This window comes from Peromyscus maniculatus, chromosome 10 (assembly GCF_049852395.1).
Source record: "Peromyscus maniculatus bairdii isolate BWxNUB_F1_BW_parent chromosome 10, HU_Pman_BW_mat_3.1, whole genome shotgun sequence".
NCBI lineage: Eukaryota > Metazoa > Chordata > Mammalia > Rodentia > Cricetidae > Peromyscus > Peromyscus maniculatus.
In genome coordinates this window covers 59114102-59138723 of record NC_134861.1, presented here as the reverse complement: position 1 = coordinate 59138723, position 24622 = coordinate 59114102, and the positions used below count along the sequence as shown (strand labels likewise).

Below are 24622 nucleotides of genomic sequence, written 5' to 3'. Positions count from 1 at the left end.
TCTGTGGAATGTGAATTAAGCGGGTAAGGTGGGTAGACAGGTGGAAGGGCTGGAGGCAAACCGGGTAGCTATGGAGATTTCAAGATGACAGTCACACAGACTTGAACAAAGGAGCATGACTGGAGAAATATTTAAGGAGGTAGACTTGGCAAGTCTTTGGCATTTACTGGATGGTAGACATACTGGAAACAGTAGTTTACAAACTTTAGCTGTTCCAGTGAACAAAGACAAATACTGGATGTTCACTAATAAACTGGCTTTGAGAAGACATTCTTCAGGAGTGATCCTAAGCTAAGTGGCTGGATTCACATGAAACCTGCCTTTAACTGCCCTCAGTGCCCGGGTCCATTAAAAACCTCCTCCAGAGATCCTGACATAACCAGATTCATTTTTGGCTCGGTCGGCCTGGGAGGTGTGGGCATCTTTAAATGAGTTCAGAGAGTAGCCGGGAGGGATGCTTTGGAGTCATGAGAGATTGCTTCACTGGAAAGCAGGGGAGCTGAAGTTGGAGAGAGAGATGGGCCCATTTAAAGAGAGAACCCCCCACAGGTTCATTAAAAACTTGAAGCAACAGGGAGTTAATAATAAAGCATTTACAGAGGTACAGACGGTGCGTAGACACACTCAAGGAGAATGACCATGTAGCTCTGCGGCATGCACTTCTGATAACACCTTTCATGTCAAACAGATTCTGCACACCTCAAAAGAACAAGTAAGAGTGAGTCTCTTCCTCAGAGACCTCTGACCTCTTCCGGGTAAGGAGAAAAGAGACCGGAGAGGGTGCTTGCTGTTTACTCCTGAGTTACACCAGGGTTGGAGGAGAGGGAGTGGAGAGATGTGACAGTGAGAACAGGGGTGTCCACCTGCAGAAGCATGAGTCCCCAGCACTTACTTTTGCCCCAGCATGCCTGTATTCCTCCCAGCCCACCTCTCTCCAGTTGCATCCACCCAGTTTTCAGTAGCTTACGGCACTGCTCGAATGCTGACAGATCCAATGAGCCGGCTGTTTAGACACACACTTGCACCTTTACATTAGACATCTCAGTGTAGATGAAAAAATAATACCTGGCCCCATAGGCTAACAGATAAAAGGCATGGAGAGAAATAGAAGATTCTTACCACCTTTCTCTGTCTTGTTTGAAGCAGAGTCCCGTGGTCTATCAATCTATCGCAGTAAAGATTTTACTCAATTGCTTACTATGGTGAGCTACTTGTCTGAGCATGGGGAAGCTGGGTGCCCTTCTAGCCGTGGAAGGAACTGATCTAAGTGGCCGCTGTCTTGTTCTCTCTACTGCTACTGTGGGTCCTGCCGTGATCACTGTTTGTGTTACCTTCTTCCTTCTCCCCCATCTCCCTTTGCCGTCCTCTTTACCTCCGAGCAAAGCTCTGCACAGTACCCCACATCGCAGCCGCCTTTCCTGTCGTCGTTCCCACTTCATATATGCACCTGCATGTGTGGATGTGGACACACACACGCCATGTGCACAGGTGGCAGTGAGAGGACTCCTTGTGGGAGCCATTCCTTTCCCTGCACCATGCGGTTTCCGGGGATCGAACTCAGGTTGCCAGCCTGGATGGCAAGTGCCTTGACCCACTGAGGCATTTCTCTGAACCTTTCCTTTCTCACGTAGTAAAATTCCAAGTCCTTGATCATGCCCCATAGCATCTGTGATCTGACTTTGATGTCTTCTCGAATTAGTCCTCTTGCCCACTCCAGGCATACTTATCCTCTTTACTGTTCATGGACTATTCTAAACATTCCCTTTCCCTCGTGAGGCCTCGTTTCTTGTTCCTTATGTCTGGACTCCTCCTCCAGACATCTGCATGATTTTCTCTGTCACTCTCTGCAGATATTTGCTTAAATATCATCTTGTCACCAAGTCCTTTCTGGCCACCTGGCCTTCTCTAAGTCCCCTAAGCCATCTTCATTTTTTTCTTTTCATACAGCTTTAATTCAATAAGATGCATTTATTACCCCTGGAATTTGCTTATCACCTGCCTCCCTCACCAATATTGGCCCTTCTATGGAGGGGGGATTGTTTGCTCAGTTTCTGTGTTTCTAGCACTTAGAATGTCAACCAGTGCATGACCAGTGTTCAATACACTCCTTTTGAATGAATTCAGTGCATGATTATTATGCACAGGTGTAGCTGGAAGTTTTTCTGTGTCCTGCCTGGCCTGTGGTCAGGACAAATCTCTCACCCACAGTCCTGCAGCCTTTTATAAAATAATCACACAGAGGCTTAATATTAATTATAACTGCTTGGCCATTTGCTCAGGCTTATTACTGACTAGCTCTTACACTTAAATTAGCCGATAATTCTTGTCTATGTTTAGCCACGTGGCTTGATACCTCTTTTCAGTTCTGCCTTCACATCTTGCTTCCTCTGTGTCTGGCTGGCGACTCCTGAGTCTGCTCTTCCTCTTCCCAGCATTCCTTTAGTCTGCTTGCCCTGTGTCTATACTTCCTGCCTGGCTGCTGGTCAATCAGAGTTTTATTAAACCAGTGTACAACAGCCAGAAGATTGCAGGGTGGATATGTGGCATGTCTTGTCAGGGTCAGGGTGAGCTGAGAAGTTTTTCTTAATGGGGTAAAGTTTACACTTTCTCTTTCTCCATTCACATTTATGCCTGAAGTTTCTATTGGGTCTTCCTGATAACAGGCACCATCCTAGCATGAGGGATGTAGCCACCATGAGGACAGGCCAGGGCTTCTTATTGTGGGACTCAGAATCTAGTTGGAAAGAGATAAGAAAGCCAATCTATAAGAAAACAAGAAAAATATCTGATAGTGGCACACACTATGGAGAGAGCTAAAATAATGTGACTTTAAAAGGATATGCGGGGTTGACTTTAGGTCCTGAAGTATGTGCCTCCAAAAAGTGGAGGGCAGAGGAATGGAAAGAAAGCATTCCTGTGAAGAGGAAGGGGTGAGAATTCATGGCACAGAACATAGCCAGGGCCAACTTAAGAGGGGGGGGGGTGGTCTTCAAGGTTTGAGAACTACAAAGTGGCACATAGAGTTGTAGTCAGAAAGCAGGGGAGAGAGATCTGAGATTAGATTGGAAGAGCAGGATCCAGCAGGCAAAGATGGGAAGAACCAGCCAAGAAAGAGGGGTGGGTGGGAGAGAAATGTGGCCAGGGGAAAGAACATCCAAAGCAAAGGACCGTGGGAGCAGACGAGGCTTTTGTGTCCAGAGGACTCCAAGCTGTGTTTCTCCTAGGCTCACTGCATAACTGAAGAAGAGCCAGTTTCTCATGAATTCCGTGGGACCGTATCTTGTTGCAGTTGAGGAAAGAGAACAGTTCCCTAGAAAACATACCTTCCAGGAGAAGATGTATAATTAACTGCCCACAGAGAGCGGCGGCACGAGGTACATTCTTGGAAGATTCAGCTAACATGCGTTTGGGCTTCTGCTACGCTAGCAGCTGGGAAGCAGACGCTACTTGGTGTATTTGGCTCTAAGCTCAGCACCATCTCACAGGTACCCCATGCCCATGCCTGGTGTAGATGCTGTACTCTAGCATGGGCGGGCAAAGGCACTCTGGGGTTCACGTCCGCTGTGTGCTCACTGCTGTGTGCACTCACCTCCACCCTACACCTCACTGAGGGCTGCCGCCCACCAGCCATCAGTTTATTGTGGGTCCTTTTGAAGTCTTCCTCTGGCTACTTCAGTCTCTGCCCATGGCTAGCTCTAATTTACAAAACACACTTTTATTCCTTTTATTTTCTTCCTTTGCTGATCCCGGTTGGTGCCTCGGGTTTTTTTTTTTTTTTGTGGAGGCTGTTCCATACTCAACACCTTCCTCCCTCTGCTGACAGAAATGATGCACCGCAAACTCAAAGCCCCAGTTAACAGGCCCAGATACTTTTCTCTCCCTGGAGTAATTGAGTCCCCCAAAGAATGCCTAAGTCCTTGGGAATCTTGACAGTTTGGGGCGTTTGTAAGGACTGGGGGAGCTGTTATCAGTACGGCCAGAATCCCCAGAGAAGGCACTGCTGAAGTCATGTCAAAGGATTTAATTTAGGTTTCCCATTTATCAAGGAAATGGTGACTTATGGGTAACTGCTCAGTGTGTGTCATAATGGCTCATTGCTGACTGACAATGTTCACCAAGATTGAAGCCATTCAGAGCTGATTACTTCCGAAACCATATTTGAAACCATCATGAGGTGTACTGAGATAAGCTCTTTATCCAGGAGGTAACAAATGGAGGGTGAAATTTTCTTCCTCGAACAATGGCATGTGATGTACTCTTCTCCCTCGAAGCCCTGTTACATATTCATCACCTGACACGTAAACACCAAGTTGAGAGCACCTGACAGTTAAGCTTTCCATGGCAAATGAGGCGAACATTTCTGAATAAGTAATATTATTTGCTTTAGAAGCCACTGACTTCAGGTTTTGAGTGTCCAAGATATTTCCAGCATTTTTCTGTCATGCGGCAAAATAAACAAAATTGCTGGGGTCGGTGAGCTTTAGTAACGAGGTGCATAGTTACTGTCGTTGAAGGACCAACACACACACACACACACACACACACACACACACACACACACACACACACACACAGGGGTGGGCTTAGCCAAAGGTACCTCAATGAAATATGTAGGGAAGAAGACAATCCCCACGCAAGCACAGACTGGTAGCTAGGATAAGGGAGGGGAGGGATGTCTGCTTGCTGAAAGGAAGTACTGTAAAAGTTGATCCTGATTTTAGATGCAACATATTCCTGTGGACAATAGCTTAAGTTTCAGCAACTTTTCTTTGTTGGTAAGAAGAGAGACTAGGGAAAATAAAAAAAAAAATGCTTTGAAGGAAAATATGAGAAATACCAGGCAGAGTCCAAGAAAGAGATGCATAAATATGAAACTGTCAAAATTAACTAAGTCATTTCCATTTTTTCATGCATTTCTTTTCTCATATTTAAAGAAAGAAAAAGATGTCTTTGTAGCACCTGCACTGTGATAAGAAGCAAACATTGCCTATCCTGATGAGAGAAAAAGAGGTGACTGTTACCTGAAATTCCAACCCATAGTTTTCTCTGCAGAATTCTCGCAGTTTGGGATACACGGTTTCTCTTAATGCCTGCCGCTCTGCTCCTGTATCTATAACAGAAAACAGACAAAACAAATGAGTATGCCAATACATATTGCTTGGAAAATGAAGGACTAAACAATAATATAAATGTAATCAAGATGGGGGCCTCAGGTGCGATATGATCTTTGGCTGCTGGACTGTTTCTACAGAGATCCATCCACTATGCCTGTGCAAAAAAAGCCCAAGGGATGGCTGAAAACCTCACCTGCCAGCTCTGTGTGGCCAGCAAGGCTGTAAACTTAGAGTTGATTGTTCATGGCCCAGGTAGGTGTTTACACTTTTCCATATCCATGCCCCCACTGTCTTTGGAGGAAGGAGAAGGAAACATTGTTGGGCTAACAGATGTGTGAGCTTAATACATCACAAGCATTTGAAATTATACAGATTGATTGGTTTAGTTATAAATATGCAAATATATGGACTATACTATTATGTCCTATAGTGTTTAGAAATAAATCAGCTTTTTACACACTTAAGCGCAGAATCCATGTAATCAGTACAATATTTAGGAATAATACATGATGGAAACCACTATTAACAACTATCAGATCTCACTGTCTGTAGAGTCAGTAGTCCAGCTGTTCAACAGGATGACATCTCTCACCGGAGCTTAGGGATGTTCTGCTGTATCACAGACAGAAACTGTTTTTATAAATGCTATATCACAAAAGAGCTCTGAAATAAAATATTTTTATTCCCAGTTATTAAAAAATGCAGGAAGCATAGAGAACCTGAAACCAGAAGAGTTGCTCAATAAGCATTATGTGATTAATTTTAAACATTTTACAGAGGTAGATAGATAGATAGATAGATAGATAGATAGATGATAGATGATAGATGATAGATAGATTCCAAAGCTTTCTGTGTTGCTAAACGCCAAAATTCTGCCATTAGTGATGACCTCCTTGAGATTCTTGCTGCCAAGAGTCTGTTGCTTGCTTGCCTGACTTCAGTAAACACAAGAACCATTCTTCAAGAACTGGGTTAATGTGGTATCTCATGGAAAGCATATTTGCTAAATGTACCTCAATCCCAGCTACAATACAAACTGTCCACAGATCTCATTTATAACAAAGATAATAACTTAAAAGAATATCCTTGTTATTCTCCAGCACATCTGTCCATGAAAACTCGGCCATATGCTGTGCTGACCTACCCTATTTTTCCTACTGTTCTCAAGCCTATTTTGAGAAGCAAATAACCAATTATGGGTCTAAAATGCAGCTGTAGCTCTGCAACATGGCAGAAGCCAGTGTTTACAGGGAAGTCGGAAGCAGAGGAATACAAGGTTTTCAGATAAATTGTGACCTGGGCAAATAGGATCTTTTCCCACCTTAGAGTCAATGGGGTCCAGAGCCTAAAGGGAAAGAGAATGCAGGAGGACCACGCTGAGCAAGTCTTGTGGTGTCACAGCGTTGCTGGAGGCAGCACATTAAGCTTTTGTATGATTTATGTAATCTTGGGATCAGAAACCCACTATCCCTTGACCCATTTTGAAAGCTGAAAACATTAACTTTGTAATAAAGCTGATAATAGTCAATATCTCTTAAAAGCCTTAGTAGATTTTAAAAATCAAATCACTGAAAGGTCATTAAAAAAATAAATCCTAGCTGGGTATGGTGGCCTATGCCTTTAATCCCTGCATTTGAGAGGCAGAGGCAAGTGGATCTCTGTGAACTCAAGACCAGTATGATCTTTTTACACATAGAGTTCCAGGACAGCCAGGGCTACAAAGAAAGACCCTGTCCCCCAAATCCAAAATATAAACAAATACTACAGTTCATGGAAGTCTGGAGCTATTATTAAATAGGGGTTATTGCCATTAAAATTTTAAAAATTGATGTTTGATGAATGAAATAACTATGGTTTGATATGAGGAACATTAAAAAACTGTTATTGTAATTCTTATTTCTTGGTGTTAAGAGTTTGATGTGCAATAGCCAGGAAGAAAAGAGTAATGTAGGAGCTACTTACTAACATTTATTGAGTGCTTATGACAGTCAGTTAGTGTGCTGACTAATTCTGTGTGCATTTTCTTAAGCAATTTCTAATGATGGTTCTGTGGAAAAGCAACATGTGTGGGTTTTCCTGTTTTAATTAGAAGAAACCAAATGGTAGAAGGGTTAAGGAAGGTGCCCTAGGTTAGATGGTCTTTAAGTAGTCAAACTCAGACTTGCATTCAGGCAGCCATACCAAGGGTTACTTTGCTTTAACTACAGAAATAGACATCGGTGAAAAGAATCGACTTTTGAATATAATCCCTGTGGTACTTTATGGTTAAGGAAGGTGGGAAATAAAAAAAATACTGAAGTTAGAGACCTTGCGTACCATGAATAAGGCCCTGGTTTCAGCCTCAGTCCCTCCAAGAACAACAGTAAAAAAAAATGTCAAGTTTAGAGTATGACTTTCTCTTTTGGAGTCAGCAGGCCTAAAATCCAACCAGGAAGTGGTAGGTTACCCCCGTAACTATTATGCATTGCTGCACCAGGGGTCTCATCATGATTGGCAGGTTGGTGTTGTCACCCATAAGTGTGTGATAGTTTGGTTGGCCCCTTGATGACTTTTCTCCCCCAACAGCCTGCATATCACTCTTTATTGTGGTAAAAGCTAGCTGGCAGGGTGGAACCTTTGAGTGTAGCTAGAGTTTTCTTGCCTTGCCCACAGTCAGGACACATCTCTTTCACCCGCCAGTCCCACAGCTGCTCAGACCCAACCAAGTAAACACAGAGGCTTATATTGCTTACAAACTGTATGGCCATGGCAGGCTTCTTGCTAACTGTTCTTATATCTTAAATTAATCCATTTCCATAAATCTATACCTTGCCACACGGCTCATGGCTTACCGGCATCTTCACATGCTGCTTGTCATGATGGTGGCTGGCAGTGTCTCCTTCTGCCTTCCTGTTCTTTTATTTCTCCTCTCTGTTAGTCCTGCTTATACTTCCTGCCTAGCTACTGGCCAGTCAGTGTTTTATTTATTGACCAACCAGAGCAATTTGACATACAGACCATCCCACAGCACAGCCGAGTGCAGACCATCTCAGACACCTGCACTCAGGCCCATGGTCCTAATCATCCTCTATGTGGAACTGCTGGTAAAGCCACGAGGAACCCAAGAACGGGCTCCCACAGGACATACAGAACATCCCACAGCATTTGAGCTCAGTTACAGCTTGATTTCTCTGTCCTATGTACTGTCTTTGGCAATAAGGTCTTACCATCTGATTCTAGTGGGCAATCAATAGCCATGACAACAGCCTGTACTGTTTTTCAGGGAGTCTGGAGTCTCACTGACCAATAACTCACTAGAAGGAATCTCATACCTGGCACTGTTTAATAACTTATAGCTTCTGGGAGCAGCAGCATCTACCCATGATCCTCAGGTTACCTTCCTTCACGGACTACAGAAGCCAATGTGTATTCTTTGGACTTTGTTTTGCTTCATCTCTGCAGTGATTTATAACTGATTATGACTATGAATTCACACATAAATCAGTACAAAAGTAAACTAATGGGTACCGTGACCCTGCAATTATCCCTAGAAAGGCTTCCTGCTTTACAAGTCTTTGTTGGGCAGATGTAAAAGCAAGAGAATGTGAAATTTTGTAAACTCTATGGCAGAGTTTAAATATTTGATGTCATCAGGTAAATAAATAAATTGAAATATGGATTTCCTTTCTGATTTGTGAGTTTCTGGTGGGATATGAATGTGTTTTTGCTAAGTTATTTTGAACCTTTCTAAATATGTGAAGGAAGTGTGTGAATGTATCTAATAGGCATTCCACATCCTTCTATCACTAAAATGACTCAGATTTTCCTACATTTATATTAATATATGATGACTGAATCCGGAAATGGAAAAGTAATTAAGATAGGATGGATTAATTATGAGGGTTGACAGATAAGCTCGCTTAATTAAATAAAAAGGCCCTGATTCACACCAACAGCAAATCTGGAGGGTTAGTAATTAAAAATATTTGAATGTCACAGACAGGAAAAAGGAATGCACAGAATCTCATGGATCAAAAGAGACCTCAAAGTGTAGATCAGAGGCAAGGTGCTTTGTGATTTATTTTTCATACATAGTCACTAGGTTCCCTAGGCCTCTGCTTAGTTCATCACTTCTTTGAAAAGCTGCATTTATATTGTGGCTCCAATAACAATTAGGGTTTGAGAAGCTTCTTACTAAATAGTTCCTGGGTGACTTCGGAGCTAATAGAGGCCTATGTGCAATGTTTGAATTATCCACAGGAAGCACATTAGTTGGGGAGAATTATTAATCAAGTTTTATGATCTTTGGACCATGTTGATTTTACCCCAATAAGAGGTAAGATTTATTTCCAGGCTTATTGAGTGCTGAAATGACCATCCTGGATGGGAACCTCACCTGGTTCCTACCTCATCCAAACTTGAGTCTGAGGACATTAGATCAGGTCATTTTTCCAACCCTGCCAGAGATCAGAATATCTGTTCAGGACCCACCACACATACTGGGCTAAGAGACTCCTGGCTCCAATGTCTCTGGCAGGTGAGAATTCTACCACTGAGTCACCAAAGGTTTCCTGTCTTCAAGCATTCTGTACATAGGCTGTCTCCTGGATTCTCTCTTGTATCCTAGCTCATTGGCTGGTGATTCTTCAGGGAAGTTTATATTAACTTCCTCAAGTACTGTACTTTCTTGGTGGCCTTCTAATAAATCGTCCACACCCAAGCCATCACTCAGCCCTTCTTCTGCCACTGTTAATACACCATGTCAGTTTTGTGCCATCAATGTCTTCTGAATTTGATCTGTTCCACACCTTCCTTCTTTCAACCAGAAGAATCCAAAGCCTCCCACGTCTCTAAACTGTTACCTGCATTTCTTTGGTACCATTTCCTGATGCACTATGTAACAAACAGAGATAAAGCCCAAGGCAAAACAAAAGCAAAAGCTACACTGATCATCTAAGGCCTTAATGGACATCGGTGGTCCAGAGGCTGAAGAGTAGAATGCTTAGCATTTGAAAATGTGTCTTCCGGTTGAGTTTCATTTTCTATTGCCATTTACCGTGTGTCTTCTAGACATGTTTTCATGCTACTTGACCCTGAGTTCTGTCCTCACACAAGCTGCTTTTCCTGCTCAGAAGCTCATATCTATCACACCCTCTTTGTGTGGCTGGCCTTTATGAGTACCAATTAAAGACAACACACTTTGTTACTTCTTGCTAGGGTCAGACAGACCTTCTCCAGAGCACCCGCAGCACCTTGCTTAACCCTGTAAGACATCACATACTGATCTCTTATAATTTACTATAATTAATATTTTTAGCTATTCCCTCCATTAAACTGTGAATTCAAAGACAGTGAATTTCTCATTCATGTTCACATTCTGGAAATTAGGGCAGATTCCATGGCACAATCAATACTTGATAAATGACTGTACAAATAGATGTTATTATAATAAGAATGTTAAAATAAACTAGAATTTTTTCCTTGGAAAAGTTAGCATAGATAAAACTCTCATGTTACTTCTGAGTAATAGCAGGTTACATTGATGGTATTATTAATCATTCATGGAGCTGGGCTGATATGACCCAGTAGACGATAGGATGGCATCACGAGGACCACAGTGGGTCCTCTTTCTAATCAGCAATAATCACACTTGACAATGTTATCAAGAAAACAACTTAAAATGTAGTAAGTCAACCAAAGAAACGCCTATAAACTGAAAGGATGCAACATTAGGCACCAGTATGAATCTGCACACCGAAATGAAGAACTCAGGAAAAGCAAGTACCGAATGTGCTTTAAAGAATATAGAGTAGCCGTGGCTTAGACAGTGTTTTATAAGAGGCTTGTGTGTGAAAGGTTTGGTTCCCAATCAAAAACTTATTAATATAATCTACAACTATCTGCAATCTGTAAGAGATACACTTGGGGTTCAGAAACAGAAATTGAAAGTAAAAAGAATTGGAAAAGACGCAGTATTCACTACCTAAAAGCAGATTGGCTACCTGGACTATCAAAACAGGCTTTGATACATACTCCTGGAGCCCAAAGGACATGTGACATGGCAGTTATAGTGAATACACATTCACAGAGACAAATCCAAACTACTTAAACTACAGAAACTGTGCTGGTGGGGCGGCTCAGCAGGTAGAGCTCACAGCCAAGCCTGCTGATCTGAATTTGATTTCCTAGGGTAACATGTAGGAAGGAGAGAACTGACTCCTAGAGTTGACCTCTGACCTCTACACACACGTGCTGTGGCAGGAACAGATGCACATGTGCGTGAACCCCACCCCATAACTAAATGCAATTTGTAAAAGATTTAAAAATAAAAAGCAAAAAGTTAAGGAATTAAAAGGAGGAACAAATGTTCTAATAACAGCCTGGTAGCTTGGTAACCTAACTATAATGGCTGACTCTTAATCGTTGTTGAAAAAAAAAAAACTGAATTCTAAATCAACATGGCCAGAGGAGACTTAATGTCATTCTATTCAGAAGTAGGACCTAACATTTGTAGATGCTTATGAAGGAACTGGCACTCATATAACCCAGAAGATACTCAAGGACAGCACATTCCTGTCTGGTACGCCCAGATCATTTCCCATGGTGGCCATATGCTACATTACAAACAAGCCTCATAAATTTAACAGTATTGAAATCACTGCAAGTACATCCTCTAAGCATAATTAAAATAGAAATTGACAGTTCAAACTCTGGGAAGTTGTAAATTAATCAAAAATACTTCTATATTTCAATAAAACTTTAAATACTTGATGCTATTACCCAGACATCAAAGAAGGACACTTGAGATAAGGTCAACTTTTTAAATTCAATGAAATAAAAGTACACATCAAGGGCTATGAAAGGCAGAGAAGATAATGGCTAGAAAAATAAAAATTAGAACTTCAAAATACACCAGAAATGTAAAATCTAGAACTAGTAATGTAGGTGTACATCTTAAGAAGTATAAAAAGAAAGCAAAATGAGTTCAAAGCTAAAAAAAGTGGTAGATCTAAGAAGGAAGAAAGAGATGGTGTAGCTTGGCTTGTAGGAAGATCTCTTAGTGAGGTTTACTATTGCTGTGATGAAACACCATGACCAAACCAAGTTGCAGAAGAAAGGGTTTATTTGGCTTATACTTCCAAATCACAGTTCATCATCAAAGGAAGTCAGGACAGGAACTCAAACACGGAAGGATCCAGAGGTAGGGGCTGATAGAGAGGTCATGGAGGAGTGCCACTTACTATCTTGCTCCCCATGGTTTGCTCAGCCTGCTTTCTTATGGAAGCCAGAACCACCAGCACAGAGTGGAACCACACACAATAGGCTGAGCCCTCACTCATCTATCACTAATTGAGGAAATGCCCTGTGGGATTGTCTAAAGCCCAGCTGGATAGAGGCATTTCTCAACTGAGGATCCTTCCTCTCTGATGACTCTAGCTTGTATCAAGTTGACATAAAACTAGCCAGCATAGAAGATGACTGAACAATTAATTACAAAGTTCCTACCATTTTTTTTCTTGGTGTGTGAACTAATGGGTTTCATTAGGATTACTTACAGGAATATGGGTGAGGGATTATTTATAGGCACACTGGGTAACTTACCAATGGCTATACCACTGAAGAAAATGTCTTCTCCCCAACTCCATCATCCAGCAACCACTAGCCTATAAATCCCCAGGAAGGGAAAGAACCTACAAGGAATGATGCTGAGGGGTCCATTCTCGTGCAGGTCTTGTGCACAATTCCCGAGGGCCCAAGGGTGCAAGGTCCATGCCAGAAGACAGCGTTCTACAACATTCCACCTTTTCCTTTGGCTCTTAAATTCTTTCTGCTTCCTCTCCTGCGATATTACCTGAGCCTTGGGTGGAATAATTCCAATGTCCAGGACCACTTTCTAAGCCTTTATAAGCCTATGCAGATGTCTACCTCCTGTACTTCACTCAATTATCATAATTATCATATCATCATAATGCATTCCTCATGTAACTTCTAGGCAAAGGGTGGCTGCCGTACCACAGTCCTATCCAACGTCATATGAGACTGGTGGATGCTTTCCTTGTAACTACTTTTCCTTGTAATTGATATTTATTTTTGCAGAGTTTGGGACTCTATAACTATTGCTTCTCAGTCATTCCTTGATGATCCTCATCTGGTCAAATTATGAAAGTTGCCAAGTAATTTTCATTTCTACCATTTCTTTCATATTTTTTCATTACCAGACTTTAAATTGTAATAAAGAGCTCTCTACCATCAACTGACCTACTTTCAACTTGTCTATCCATCCTCTTACCTGTATATATTCATGCCCATGTACCCACTTCAGTAGGGATTTTAAATCAGTTACAAAAGGGAAAAATAAAACCACAGTAACTAACCAACAAGATGACAGAAATCAGTTCCTGACTATGATCGAATGGACTGGACTCTAAAAGTCACCTGATGCTGCTCTCCTGCTGCAGCTCCATGCAACTTCATGCAACAGCAATACTGAGTAAGGTCACTCCAAGACAGTGGAGTGAAAAAAACAAAAACAAAAACAAAACCAAGCCAACTCCATAGCCACATCTGGCCAAAGTGAAATAAGAACACCATGTGAAGCACACCCACTGGGTAGACACCCATCTCTCCTGGCTGACACAGTGCCTCTCTCTTCTTTGCCAGATGTATGTTTAATTTCTCTCTACTCTTGTCACCTGGTCAATAAGAACTGAAATGAGAAACCATGAAATTGTGTATGTTCTGCCCATACCATCTGTAGAGTAAAACCATATTTCCTTGAGGTTTCCTCAAACAACCAAACACAGGCTCAACACCAGCATGTGCACCCTAATACCTCACAGTGAGATGCATCTTGGTTCTATGTGATGTGGTCTTTGCTTCTTTTTAGTGAGCGCAGGACCCGACTTTGTTTCACCAAGGAGCACGCTGAAGGGTGGGGTTTGTGCTATTGGACACCATTGACTTTGTAGTGGCAAAAGCTGGTGGACAGGTGATTAACTGATCACAGCATATCCTGCCTCCATCCTAGCATGGATTCTCAGGCACATATGTGGGGAGCTGAGGGTGGCATCAGATGGTTCTCAATGAGACCACCCCAACTGAAATGGGAGGAAAATAAGCCACAGTAAGAGCTTTACACAAGGTTGGTTCCTTTGTGAGATGTCTCTGCTGCCCTGAGAGACACTCATATGTGGAGTACAAGGTTGCTTACTGAAATCAAAGCATTTAAGGAATATTTGGCTACATGATCATTCTATTTTTTTTTTGCTTGGTTTTTAATGACCTTTTACTTGGGAGTCTTAGCAAATTATTTTGGTATATGTCATCACTCTGGAAGTAGTTTTCATGTTGTCCTTAAAAAAGAGGCAGGAGGGCAGGAAGAGGGAGGGGAGGGGGTATCTGTGATAGGTATGTAAAATGAATAAAAAATTTCCTTAATAAAAAATAAAGTAAAAAAATAAAATCTAAAGGTTAAAAAAATTAAGACTAGGGCTGAAGAGATGGTTTAGCAGTTAAGAGCACTGGCTGCTCTTCCAGAGGACCTGGGATCTATTCCAAGCACCCACATGGCAGCAGCTCACAACTGTCAATAATACCAGTCCCAGGAGATTCAATGCCCTCTTCTAGACTCAGTGGGCACCATATATACATGGTGCACAGACGTGCATTTAGGAAAAACACAATAAAATAAAATACTAAAATAGTAAAAAAACTAGATCCAGATTAGTATAACCTTTTAGTTTGCTTCCAGAGTTTGTCTAGACAAAACCAAAGCAGGTTCCACTGTAGTATCTGGAACAAAAGAAGGCAAGAGCTGCAGTGTGTTCCCCCTTTCTCCTCCTCCTAGTATCTCATTAGTGGGTAAGAGGTGGGGGGTGGATGGACACTTAGGGCTGTGATGCCCCCTTCCCAGCTGCTTCAATGGCAGCTACAGCCAGTCTTACCAGGCCAGACAATAAGCAACTGGAGCTTAAGGGTGGGACTTCTGAAAAATGTGATTCTGGAATTCCTTCTAGGCTGTGCTCTTTGTTCTAAGAAATAAAATAAATAATAAATGATAATATCTCATATAACATCATATAACCACACAATTATAATAATGTTTGATATATTATATAATATGTAATAGTAATAATAATAGTTATTATTATTAGTGTGTGTGTGGGGGGGGGAAGGGTAGGGCCCATGTGCCAGGGCTCATGTGACCAGAGAATAACTCTGAAGAGTTGGTTCTCCCCTCTACCCTATGTGGTTCAGGGGAATCAAACTGAGGTCTCCAGGCTTGTACAGAAAGTGCTGAGCTGTGTTGCTTGGCCATCTTCTAATGATTTTTCTAAACTAACCTAGCACCCACTGTTGATGACTGGCACACCAAAGATGAAAATATCAAGAGAACAAATGACAATTCTTAAGCCATTGCATGCATGGTCTTCTCATGGCGGTTGGAAGCCCAAGTGACATTAAGATGGCGATAACTAAATTGGAAATACATCTGTCACACTGCACCTACTCTCTGAGTCTTCCATGACTTTTCCTCACTCAGCATCACAGAAAGCATCCTCTTCCTAAGGTGTGTGGATGGGGTTGAAGCAACCTGCGATTCCCGTGCAAGAGTTTTGACCCATATTCTGTCATTTACCTAAAACTGCCTTTGCTGGGTTTAGAACTGGAAATGCTCAATAAATGTCCAACAACAGGGATGAGTGAGCTGAGGTCCAATTTTGTTTAACATGTCGAGGATCTTGAGCTTAGCATTTGTTATTATAAACCAATACTAAATGACTGGTAGGAAGAATAATAGCTGGATGACTTTTCCACACTAATAAGAAAGCACTTTAGAACCTTGACATTGTTAATGAAGACATTGTTAATGAAGACATTGTTAATTCATTTTTTATGTAAATTCATTTCGCTACACAATTGTCAACACAATTGTCTAATTAAATAATTCACCCACCATCAGTTACAAAAGGATCTAAAACGTGTAGATTACTTAGAGATGCACTTTAAAGAAATTCACATAAAATATTGCACCAGCTAGTGGAAAGGGAATTAATTCATTTTGGCAGTATGAATTCTGACATAGTAAATGTCCATATGTCACAGTTAATGCTTTTTAACAAATTGGCAAATGAGATGATATGAAACTTGGCATTCCTGTTCTAAAAAAAAAAAAAAGTTCTGAAGAAGATACAGATAGGCATTAAAATAGTTTCTATAACAACTGCTTTGGGGAACAACCATGGCTTTAATTTGTTAGATAAGATTATTAGCAATTGTGCTTTGCATGCTTGCCACATTAAAAGTCCTGACCCAGCAAAGCTGAGGCCCTTGAAGTCTGCCTCGTCTTCACAGTTAGGCTCAGCAGTGTCTAACACACCGGCAGACTATGACACAGCATGTGCAGGGGAAGACGCACACTGTGTCCAAGTCGTTGGTTTTAATGGAGAGAGATAGGTTGAAACTGACTCAATGGGGAAACTTAATGGATTAAAAAACCCTCAGTAAATATTGAACTGTAGGGGCTGGGGAGATGATTAGTGATCAAGGACACTGTATAACCGTAAGGATCTGAGTTCAAATCACTGCACTCATATAAAAAGCCAAGCATGGCTACTTGGTGTCAGTGAGCCCATTGTGGGAGTAGGCAAGAAACAGGTGGATCCCTCGAGCTCACTGGCCAGCCAGTCAAGAGGAAACTGTGAGTTTCAGATTCAGTGAAGGGCCAGGTCTCAAGGGAATAAGGTGGGAAGCAATAAAGGAAAGCACCCCGTGTCCTGTTCTGGCCTCTGCATGGGCGTGTATAACACTTACGTCTATACACTTACATTCATGCATCTTACACACCACACACCAAAAAAAAAGGTCTTTGTTTGTTCAAAACAATCAATTTAGTGAAAACAAAAACATATTGGTCTCTATGCCAACCCATGAACTCCTGACCTGCTTATGATATTTTCAAATGCCAGATTTCATATGTATAGCAGATATAGAAATAATAGAGAATGAAATTTGAAACGTCTTTGTCTGCCCAGTTGTTCTGATAGGAGCCTGGAGGAGAGGGTGAGCTGGCTAAAATTCTTAGTCCATTTGTGCTGCAGAAGATACTTTAGATTGGGTAAAATTTAGAAACAATAAAAATGAATGATATAATAGAAAGCTACTTATTTTTCAGAGCATTGTGTGTGTGTGTTGGACATGCATGTACAAACAGGTTCATGTGTGTGAGTACAGACATACGTGTGTCACAACACCCATATGGAGGTCAGAGGACAGCCTCAGGTGATGATGCTTGTTTCCTACCTTGTTTCGGACAGAGTCTCCTTGTTTACTGATGCATGTGCCAGGACAGCTAGCCTGTGTGCATCCAAGGGTCTTCCTGTCTCTGCCTTCCACTTCCCCCAGGGGGCATGGGGGTTACAGATGCTTCCACATTTAACTTTCATTCAGATACTGGGGATTCAAACTCAGGTCCTCATGCTTTCATAGCAAGTGTTTTACCCATTGAAACATTTTCCCAGATTTAGAAAGTTATTTCTCATAGCCTGGTGGGTAGGAGATCCATCATCAAGGTGACAATAGATTTAGGGACCAGTAAGGACCTGTTCTCTGTTTCACACTTAAGCTGTCTTTATATGATCACATAGAAGAAGAGGTCAGAGGTGCCAAGCACTTTCTTGAAATTTCTATAGGGTCACTAATGGCTTTATGACTTATTTACCTCCTAAAGGTCCTACCTTTTATTACCGTCACAGTGGTGATGAAGTCTCAATATGTGGATTTGGGGGCATTTAACAGTCACACCAGACTCACTGGCTTTAATTCCCTGCATGGGACTTGAGGGTCTCTGGGGACCTGTCCTGGAAGTGCATCTATTGAGGGAAGACACTTGCGGGTGGGACTATGGGGAACTTCATTAAAGTCCAAGATGATCCCATCCTATTTAAGGATCATTAAGTGTGGCTTTGGCACCATTAAAAAGACCTGAATACTACGTGATGATTCAGACAATTAGCCAAATTCTTTTTTCTTAGAAAAATGTCTGGGTCTGAGGAGTCTGTTCACTTTCTGTCTTTTTCATATCTTCCCAAAATGTCATAAACTGCAGTAGACCTCAAGAAGTGTCCTGTACCAATGGTGCATGATAACGGTGCATTAATTTGTTTATTATTTTTTATTTTTAAAGTTATCATTGAAGGTATTATATATAGTTACAGTGCCTTAATTTTAATGTTTAGGGCAACTTTAAACACCTTATTCATATATATGGATGTTTTCAAGCCAGGAAGATCTAGTCACCTGATACATATCATATACCACATAAGAACACTGGTACACAGCTCCAGAGAAGCTAGTTAAAAAGGAGGACCCTAAGAGGGACATATGGATCACCTTGGGAAGGGGAAATAGAGGAGATCTCCATGAGTAAACTGGGGATGAGGCGGGGCAATAGAGGGGAGGGGATGGTGAATGAGAACATGAGGGAATGGGATAGTTGAGCTGGGGGAGGGACAAAGTGGGAGAGCAATGAAAGAGATATCTTGATACAGAGAGACATTATGGGGTTAGGGAGCAACCTGGTGCTAAGGAAATTCCAAGTAATCCACAAGGATGACCCCAGATTAGACAACTAGCAGTAGTGGTGACGGTGCCTGAATTGACCTACCCTGGTAATCAGATTGGCGAATACCCTAACTGTCATCATAGAGCCTTCATAGAAGGCTAACTGATAGAAGAAAGGAGAAGCAGAGATCCACAGCCAAGCATCAGGCTGAGCTCAGGGAGTCCAGTTGAAGAGAGGGAAGAGGGATTATATGATCAAGGGAGTGTCAAAATCATGATGGGGAAATCTACAGAGACAACTGAACCAAGCTCATAGGAACCATGGACTTTAGACTGACATCTGTGAACCTGCATGGGATAGGACTAGACCCTCTGCATATGGGAGACAGTTGTGTAGCTGGGTCTCTTTGAGGGGCCCCCGGGCAGTGGGATCATGATCTGTGCATGAATTGGCATTGTGGATCCCATTTACCTGTAGTGATATTTTATTTGTGCACCCCAATAAAGCTTATCTAGGGATCAGAGGAAAATTCCAGCCACTATATTAAATATAGAGGTCAGGCAGTGGTAGTACATGCCTTTAATCCTAGTATTTGGGAGGCAGAGATTCATCTGAATCTCTGTGAGTTCAATGCCACACTGGGAACAGAGCCAGGCATGGTGGCACATACCTTTAATCCCAGTGCTAGTTAACCATAGATGTCTGGAGGCTTGGATAGACAGACAGGAAGTGATAGAGCTGGGTGGAAGGAGGAAGTGATGTAGCAGGACAGAGAGAGGAAGAAAGATGGCAGGGCACAGAAAGGCATATAGGAGTGGGTATATGGGAAATAGCTCTCTCTGGAGGCTGAGGAGTTGGCATCAGGTGAGGTTGGCTGTGGCTTGTTCTATTCCTCTGATTTCTCAGTTTTCACCCCAATATCTGGTTCCAGGTTTTTTTTATTAATAAGAACATTTAGTAATTCGTCTTACAATTACATATGGTGGGACGCCTTCCTCACCCTTGATGCAGGGCGGGGCGACTTGGACCTGCCTCAACTGAATATACCAGGCTTAGCTGTCCCTCCATGGTAGCCCTTACCCTTTTGGAGGAGGAGATGAGGGGGTAGGTCAGATGGGGGAGTGGGAGGAGGGAGGGGATGGGATCTGTGGTTGGTATGTAAAATGAAATTAAAAAAAAATTTAAAAAAGAACACTGGTTCCGTTTTGCACAAAAGAAAACAGCAAAAGCAAACAAAAATTTTGGTAAAGCTCTCCACTCTAATGCCTTTATAAATAATACATATTATTATCAGTGTGAACTTCTAAATTCTACTCACAGCTAAAGGTTGCAAAGGTTTCCTCTTAAGCCATCAAAAGATGCTCTCACCTCACCTTCCCCAAAGTATCAATATTGAATGATATAAAAATACTTTTAGCATTTTCTTTCAAATAAAATATTCAACACTCAGTGCTTTCATGGAGCATTTTCCCTTAAAAACCCATTATGCTAAAAGTAAATATCTACATGTAGACCACTAGACTGATGTAATTAGAATATATATTTACAAAAAGGTAATGGAGATTATGTCAGCCACAGTGAATAGTGGCTGGTTCACTGTGGATTTTTCCTCACATAATCTTATCTGGAATAAACAAAATGTTAACATTTAAGTTTTTGATTTTTTTCTTAATTCCAACAGTTGTTCTTAAGCTTATTATTTTTTTTGTTTGGGCTAATTAATAATTTTATCACAATTTTTTTTTTTTTTTGGTTTTTCGAGACAGGTTTTTCTCTGTGTAGCTTTGTGCCTTTCCTGGGACTCACTTGGTAATCCAGGCTGGCCTCGAACTCACAGAGATCCTCCTGCCTCTGCCTCCCTAGTGCTGGGATTAAAGGCGTGTGCCACCACCACCAGGCACAAATTATTTTAAAAGCCTAAGAATAGTAAAGAGATACAAGGTAAGAATGAATTTGTCCACACTTATTTTGTAATTCTTTGATTTTAGTGTGAGTGTGCATGTGGTCTGTGTGTGTGTGTGTGTGTGTGTGTGTGTGTGTGCATGTGTGTGTGTGTGTGTGTGTGTGTGTGTGTGTGTGTGTACATGTGTGTGTGTGTATTGGCGAAGGTGTGTGCTCTTGTGGAGGCCCGAGCTGTATGTCTGCTGTTTTGATTGCTCTCCACACCATTCTTTGAGACAGTGCCTCTTGTGAAACCTTGAGCTCACTGATGCTTTGGCTAGGCTTGTTGAATTGACCCTTGGGAACTGCTTGTTTTTCTGCACCCTCAACTCCATCAGCACTGAGGTTACAGACATTCACCAACATACCTGGCTTTTACATGGATGCTGGGCATCTGAACTCAAGTCCTCTCACTTGTGATACAAGTACTCCCCCCCCCCCCACCCCGAACCACCTCCTCAACTCCCCACATTCATGTGAGTCACTGAACTCCTCATGAATATGCTGGTCTCCACTTAATGCTTTGGGCTGATTTCTGGATTGGTCCCAGTTTCCCCAGGGTATCTTTCAGGCTTGGCCTCAGGATTTCATTGTAACCAGAGGTGCTGATGGATGAATTTCCATGACGTCAGAATCATGTGTTCCACATTGTTGATTCTAAGACTTCTTAACTCTAGAATTGCTTCTTGTTGAAATAACAACACATTCAACATTGGGTCACAGTCAGATGCTAAACCCAAGTTAGGGATTTCTCCAAGTCATGGAAATGATGATGTTCAACTACTGACCCTTTGGACAGAAACATGGAACCTTCTTGATGAGCCAACACCCTCTGCAGATTCACCTCTCTCCTCTTTCCATGCATTTTATTCCCATTGTTCCAATATGCTATCATTTGTATCAGCATATGTTAATCAAATACAATAGTGTGTTTTATCATGACATTTTCATACATGTGTATAAGGCACTTGGGCCATCTCTATTACCTATACTTACCTCTCTGTTGCCTTGTTCCCTCTCTATTCATTAATAGCTATAGCTCCTTCTTGTACATATTTTTTCTTTTTCTACAAAAGAGTTAAAATATGGGATGCTTGTTTAAGTCTGGCTTACCTCTTTTAAGATAATGATCTCCATTTCCATTAATTTCATTTTTCATGAGTTCATTCTTCTTTACGGCTGAATAATACTCCCCCTCCCCTAACCCCTCGTGTGTGTGTAAAATTTCATTACCTTCTTCCAGTCATCCACTGACAGGCATCCAGGCTAATTCTACATCTTAGCTACTACAAATGGCATTTCAATAAACATAGACATACAGTTACCCCTGTGGCTTGCATTATGTCTGCCCACATAAACTCAATTACTGCACTTGCTGTTAAGTACTGCTGCTCAGAGCACTCAAAACTACCAACCATCTCCATCATTTCCAGCCTGCAGTTCTTGAGAACAGGAATCATGGTCATCTCTCTCAGAGCAATAGCCCTCCCCAAAAACCTGTGGTAGAAAGCTAGCCGAAATACAGCTCAATGCATATTATTTCATCAACAGTTTTATCTTGTGTGTTTTTCTTTTTTTTTTATTGGAACTTGTGCATGTTTTAATTGTCTTGGTATGCTGCATCTAGTCTAGAACCTGGCATACAGTAAGCATTTAAGAGATGCTGGATGAATTTATTTCCAAAATGTTGTATATCAATATATCAAGCTTCCCAAGAACATGTATGCATGAAGATACTTGAGGGCATTCTTTGCCTTTTACCCACCTTCACCTGTGTGAAAGGTTTTAGAATGTAGCTGGGTTATAAGAGATAAAGGCATCTAAGTTGTTATAATAGCTCCATAAACAGGCTCAGAAAGTTACATTGAAGTGAAAATAGAAAATGAATCCATAGGTATGTATATGTAAGTGTGTGTGTGTGTGTAGTTTAAATGGTGTTACCACACACAGGGTGATAATGCTTCCTGAAAGGGCCATAGACTATATGCCCCAAACTCCAGTTCTAAGCATGGGAAACCTACTTTTGAGTTATTGGTCAGGATGATTCACAACACTTCCCAAAAGCGTAAGCAAATTCCCATTGCTTTCCCGGAAAATGAAAAGAAGGCCCTATTGTTGAAGACACCACACATCTCTAATGCAGGACTTGGAGGAATTGAGATGGAACTGACCTAGAAGTCTCCTACCTGAGAACTAGCTCCTGTAGGAGCTGAAGACACTATGCAAGCTGAAAAGCAATCAATAATCCTACCCAGCTGTAAAGCCTGTGAACCACAATGAGCAATGTGGTTGTTTGAACAGGTATGCCCCCCCACCCCCGACCCCAGACTCATATTTTTGAATACTTGGTCCTTAGGGAGTGGCACTATTAGGAGGAGTGGCCTTGTTGGAGTAGGTGTGGCCTTGTTGGAGGAATTATGCCACTGTGAGCATGGGCTTTGGGGTTTCCTATGCTCAAGCTATTCCCAATTCGAGACACAGTCTCCTTTTGTTGTCTGTGGATCAAGATGTAGAAATTTCAGCTCCTTCTCCAGCACCGTGTCTGCCTTCCTGCTGCTGTGCTTCCTGCCATGTGATAATGAACTAAACCTCTGCAACTGTAAGCCAGCCCCAGTTATATGTTTTCCTTTATAAGAGTTGCACTAGTCATGGTGTCTCTTCACAGCAATAAAACCCTAAGACAGAAGTTGGTATCAAGGACTGGGGTATTGCTGTTTTTGGCCTGATCATGTTTTTATTTGGAGGAATTAGGACTTTGGGATATTGGACTAGAAAAGCAGTTGAATGCTTTAAGTGAGGCTTAATGGGACATACTAGTAGAAGCATGGAAGACAGTAGTGCTGAGGGTGTTTTGTACTGTAGGGGCCTGGCTCAAGAGGTTTCAGAGGAGAAGAATTTTAGTATGTTGCCTAGAGATCATTCTTAGGATATTTTGGTAAAGAATATGACTGCTCTTTACCCTTATACAAGAGTCTGCCTGAGGCTAAAGTGAAGAGATTTGGATTAATTGCTTTCTCAAAAGAAATCTCAAAACAGTTTTATATAGATTTTGTTATGTGGTTACTAGTGTTCACTCTTAGGAAGATGTAATGAAAAGGAGCAAGCTGAACAAGGAAAAATACACAATGTACAGATGGAGGAGAAAAGGGGCACCAGGAAATGGAATGGAGCTGAATTCTGTGTTCAAGGAGATTAACAGATCAAAGAAGAGCCAGATGTTAAGTGGAACAAAGGGAGTGGTGACTTCAGGACAAGACACAACCCAAGTTTCCCGACTTGTGAAAAGGAATTAAAGAAGAGCTTAGAGCTGGGTGTGGTGGTGCACACCATTAAACCCAGCACTCAGAAGGCAGATCTCTAAATTCAAGGCCAGCCTGGTTTACAGAGCAAATTCCAGGACAGCCAACTTTAGGCAGTAAAGGAAACCATTGAAACCAGGAAGCTAATTAAGATGTAATTGAACAAGGGGGCCATGTTTTAGTACCAGCAAGCAGCATAATTTGGTAGCTTCAGTCATGTGGTTCTGGCTTTTGAGTGAAGGACAGAAGAAAGGGGTTATGGAATCTCCCTCTGTGACTAAGGAAAGTCGCTGCGGTCAGGTGTGTGGCAGGGGTGTCCTTGCACAGAGGCTCAGAGAGTCTATTGTACGAAGCTATGAAGGTGAAGCCTGGACTGCCTTGGAGACCCCAAGGTGTTGGAGATGCCAGAATCATGGGATACCTGCCAAGGAATGCTGCTAACAGGGTGTGGAATCAGCCCAAGAGAGAAGTGTGTTGCAATCAACAAGGCTGAAAGGAGTTGGATATCCAGGGCATTTTGAGAGATGGAGAGTTTGGAGTTTGCCCAGCTGTTTTTCAGTCTTGCTTTGTTTCAGTATTTCTTCACTATTCTCTCTTTCCTCCATTTTGGAATAGTAATGTATATCCTGTGCTATTATATGTTGGAAGCATGTGACCTGTTTTTTGATTTTGATTTTATAGAGGATTATAATTAAAAGATTCCATGAATCTCAGAAGAGACTTTG

The 24622-nt window shown here is 41.7% G+C and overlaps 1 protein-coding gene across 1 annotated transcript in view; it reads right to left on the bottom strand.

Annotated features, from left to right (window-relative positions):
• Positions 1 to 24622, bottom strand: part of Nwd2 (NACHT and WD repeat domain containing 2) — a 158260-nt gene that overhangs the window by 76520 nt on the left and 57118 nt on the right. The window contains exon 2 of the mRNA XM_006974590.4: positions 5022 to 5110. Coding sequence (XP_006974652.2) covers positions 5022 to 5110 — 89 coding nt within the window. The remainder of the gene's footprint in view (positions 1 to 5021; positions 5111 to 24622) is intronic.